Source organism: Cervus canadensis, chromosome 4 (assembly GCF_019320065.1).
Source record: "Cervus canadensis isolate Bull #8, Minnesota chromosome 4, ASM1932006v1, whole genome shotgun sequence".
NCBI classification, from domain to species: Eukaryota; Metazoa; Chordata; class Mammalia; order Artiodactyla; family Cervidae; genus Cervus; species Cervus canadensis.
In genome coordinates this window covers 15385489-15388878 of record NC_057389.1, presented here as the reverse complement: position 1 = coordinate 15388878, position 3390 = coordinate 15385489, and the positions used below count along the sequence as shown (strand labels likewise).

The following is a 3390-nucleotide window of genomic DNA, read 5'->3' as shown; positions in this document are numbered from 1 at the left end:
AAAATTGGCCGCCTTATCATTTTCTTAGTCACCTTTTCTCTAGGCTTATTGGAGGCGTAGTCACTCCTAGCAACCTCCCATCTGCTGAAAAATAGAATCAAGAGAATGAAGAGCCATGATGATACATCCAGCACTGAGTGAAAATATTAGGAGAAAAGCAATAAATGTACTACCCCATTTGCATAAAACCTATTAACGCCCTCTTCAGACTAATGACATGAATTTTACATCAAGGAGAACAACTGTGATCTGCTGTTTCTAGTAATGGGGAGTATTTGAAACAATCTGCAAACCACTGCTACTCCTAATTGCCAGCCAATACCCTCGACTTGAGCTCTCTCCAAATAAAACACTCTGGTTGTTGGCCAGAGGAAGATTTATCTGTTGGGCTCCTCCCTCAAAACACTGTTCGGTTTCTTGTGTTCCTGTTTTTCCCACGCTAGTGCAGATCCATTGCATTTCAAATCTTTCTCTTTTCATTTTAATCAAAACCAGTGCCTTTTCTATTTTTTTTTCCTACTGCCATCCCGATACCATTTTGAGGGGCACAGCCTCAATCAGGACCTCAGGACCTTCCTCCCCAGTGTGCTGGTCCGGGTTAACGATGGCCGGGCAAAGCGCCCTTCTGTCTGGCTGTTCGTTGTTCGGTCTCTAAGTCGTGTCTGGCTGAGTTCTATGTAAACAGCCAACGGGAGAGGCTCCTAGAGCCCAGGGGTTTGCGACTCCTGCGAGGGCAGCGCGGGGCTGCGGCAGAGACTGGAAGGAGATCTACCCGGATTGGGAGGGGAGACGCGCAGAGGAAGGTGGAGAAGAGGGATCATGTGTGTTCCTCCAGTGTACAACCCCCCATTTGAGTGACAAATGACGAGGACAACCTATAAAAACTAAGCGCAAAGCTACCCGCATCCATCTCCCTCTTCGCGCGTGTGCGTTTTCAACTAACTTTGGGAACTCCGCGCAGCCTCGCCTCTACCTCGGTTTCCCGCGCCCTGCCTTCCCTTTTCGGTACCTCCTCTTCCTCCAGGCAAAGGATGGAGGCTCCCTTCAGCCCCTCAACTCCGTCGCCGGCGCCCAACCTCTCCGTACCCATCTCGCTGGGCTGGGGTCTCAACCTGACTTCCGGACAGGGAGCCCCAGTCCCGGGGCCCCCGCCTCCGCCGCCGTCCGGGCCGCCCAGCCGCCGCGTACGCCTGGTCTGCCTGGGGGTCATCCTGGTGGTGACGGTGGCTGGCAACGCCACAGTGCTGTGTCGCCTGTGCGGCGGCGGCGGTGGGGCCTGGGCGGGTCCCAAGCGTCGCAAGATGGACTTCCTGCTGGTGCAGCTGGCCCTGGCCGACCTGTACGCGGGCGGGGGCACCGCGCTGTCGCAGCTGGCTTGGGAACTGCTGGGCGAGCCGCGCCGGGCCGCAGGCGACCTGGCGTGCCGCTGCGTGCACCTCCTGCGGGCGTCCGGCCGCGCCGCCTCGGCCCACCTCGTGGCGCTCATCGCCCTCGAGCGCCAGCGCGCCGTGCGCCGCCCGCAGGGCCCGCCACTGCCCGCGCGCGCCCTCGCCGCCCTGGGCTGGCTGCTGGCGCTGCTGCTGGCGCTGCCCGCCGCCTTCGTGGTGCGCGGGGGCGCCCCCTCCCCGCCGCCGCCCGCGGCGCCCCCGCCCGCCCGCGCCTGGCCGGGGGAGCGCCGCTGCCAAGACATCTTCGCGCCGCTGCCGCGCTGGCACCTGATGCTCTACGCGCTCTACGAGGCCTTGGCGGGCTTCGCGGCGCCGGCCGCGGTCATGAGCGTCGCGGGCGGCCGCCTGCTCCGCGCCTGGCGACTGCGCCCGCCCCAAGCCCCATCGGCGGCGGCGGCACCCAGGTCAGCCAGTCCCGGCCAGGGCCCCGCGCCCAACGTGCTGCCCCGTGCCAAGGTGCAGAGCCTCAAGATGAGCCTGGTGCTGGCGCTGCTGTTCGTGGGGTGCGAGCTGCCCTACTTCGCGGCCCGGTTGGCGGCCACGTGGTCGTCTGGACCGGTGGGGGACTGGGAGACCGACGACCTGGCGGTGGCGCTGCGCCTCGTGGGGGTGGCCAACAGCGCCCTCGATCCCTTCGTCTACCTATTCTTCCAGGCCGGCGGCTGTCGGCTCCGGCAGCGCCTGCGGAGGCGCCTGGGCCCGCTGTGCTGCCCGCCAGAGGGGGCCGCGGAGGACGAGGAGAGGGCCCGGGGCCACCAGGCGCTCCACCGCCACCGCTGGCCCCACCCGCATTATCACCACGCCCGGCGGGAGCAGCCCGAGCAGGGTTACCTGCGCCCACCCCCGCCGCGCCCCCGGCCGCCGCCCTGCTCCTGCGAAAGCGTCTTCTAGGCTTTGCGACTTCGATGGCCGGGGACAGGTCATGTCGCTGCGGCGCTACCTCCGCGCAACACGAGGCCGGCCGGGGTCTTTCTAGCTCACAGCCACCAGGAGGGTCTCTGAGAGCCTCACCCTGAAGCTGCCCCTGCCCTCCACTCCCCTATGGTAATTTCTTTATAATGTTTACATTTTACACTCTTCCCGGTTTTCTCCTTTCCTTGTCACATGTCCCCCATTTGGAGACGAGAGAGTGACCCGTTGGGAATTTGGAAAATTGAAGTTAGAGTTATTTTTGCAGTTCTTTTTTGCTCCCATAGTCTTCTGGCTAAGATCATTGGTTTTAGCTGAAGTGCCGAGCTCTCATTCTTTTATGTGCAACCCCGTTTTCACTTATTTGGGATAGTGTTTAACTGTACCTTCGGACCAGAGAAGGCGCCTCTCGTTCCGGGAGGAATAGCCTCACATTGTTCTCCCTGGGGAGCCTGAAACTGTACCGGTGATTCTATCAGAAATGTAATCTTGCTGTCACTTCAGAGCCACAGAGTATTTGTGAAATAAAAACATTTCCCACAGAGAAATTAGGACTTTAAAAATATATATATGGTACTGTGTTTTCTCAGAAAAAAAAAAAAATCAGTGTGGTCTTTATTTTCAGTCTAGCTTCCACTTCAGGAGAAGCTGGGATTGTAGGAGGGATACATAAAAGCTTCCCTAGGAACCTTTCATAAATGCCCAGTATTCATAGGAAATGGTTGCTGTGTCCAGACCAGCCTCTACAGCTGCGATGCTGTGAACAGGTGGAGCCTCTCAGCACAAAAGCCCCAGCAGACTAGAGAAGGGAAGTACCTGGGTGCTGCATAGGGGAGAGGCTCAGTACAAGGTGAAGCCTTAGGGAGACTGGCAGCTAGGAAGAAAGCTGCAACCTCCCAAAGCTGCACGGATATATAAAACATTAGTAGGCGGTGTCTACTAATGTGGGCTGCTGAGAACAAAGTCAAGGAGCAGATTTAGTCAGTGACCTCCTCCTCCTAACTGTCCTTGGTTCTAGAGAGAAGCAGCAGCA

At 59.0% G+C, this 3390-nt stretch overlaps 1 protein-coding gene across 1 annotated transcript; it reads left to right on the top strand.

The window, feature by feature from the left end:
* The first annotated feature begins 572 nt into the window (after nucleotides 1-572).
* On the top strand, nucleotides 573-2896 carry GPR150 (G protein-coupled receptor 150). The gene has a single exon (XM_043464622.1). It carries the CDS (start codon nucleotides 1032-1034, stop codon nucleotides 2337-2339), a length of 1308 nt encoding a protein of 435 aa, XP_043320557.1. The 5' UTR covers nucleotides 573-1031; the 3' UTR covers nucleotides 2340-2896.
* Nucleotides 2897-3390: the final 494 nt, after the last annotated feature.

Coding starts and splice junctions, on each gene's coding strand:
- GPR150 (XM_043464622.1), top strand. CDS start 1,032: ATGGAGGCTCCCTTCAGCCCCTCAACTCCGTCGCCGGCGCCCAACCTC.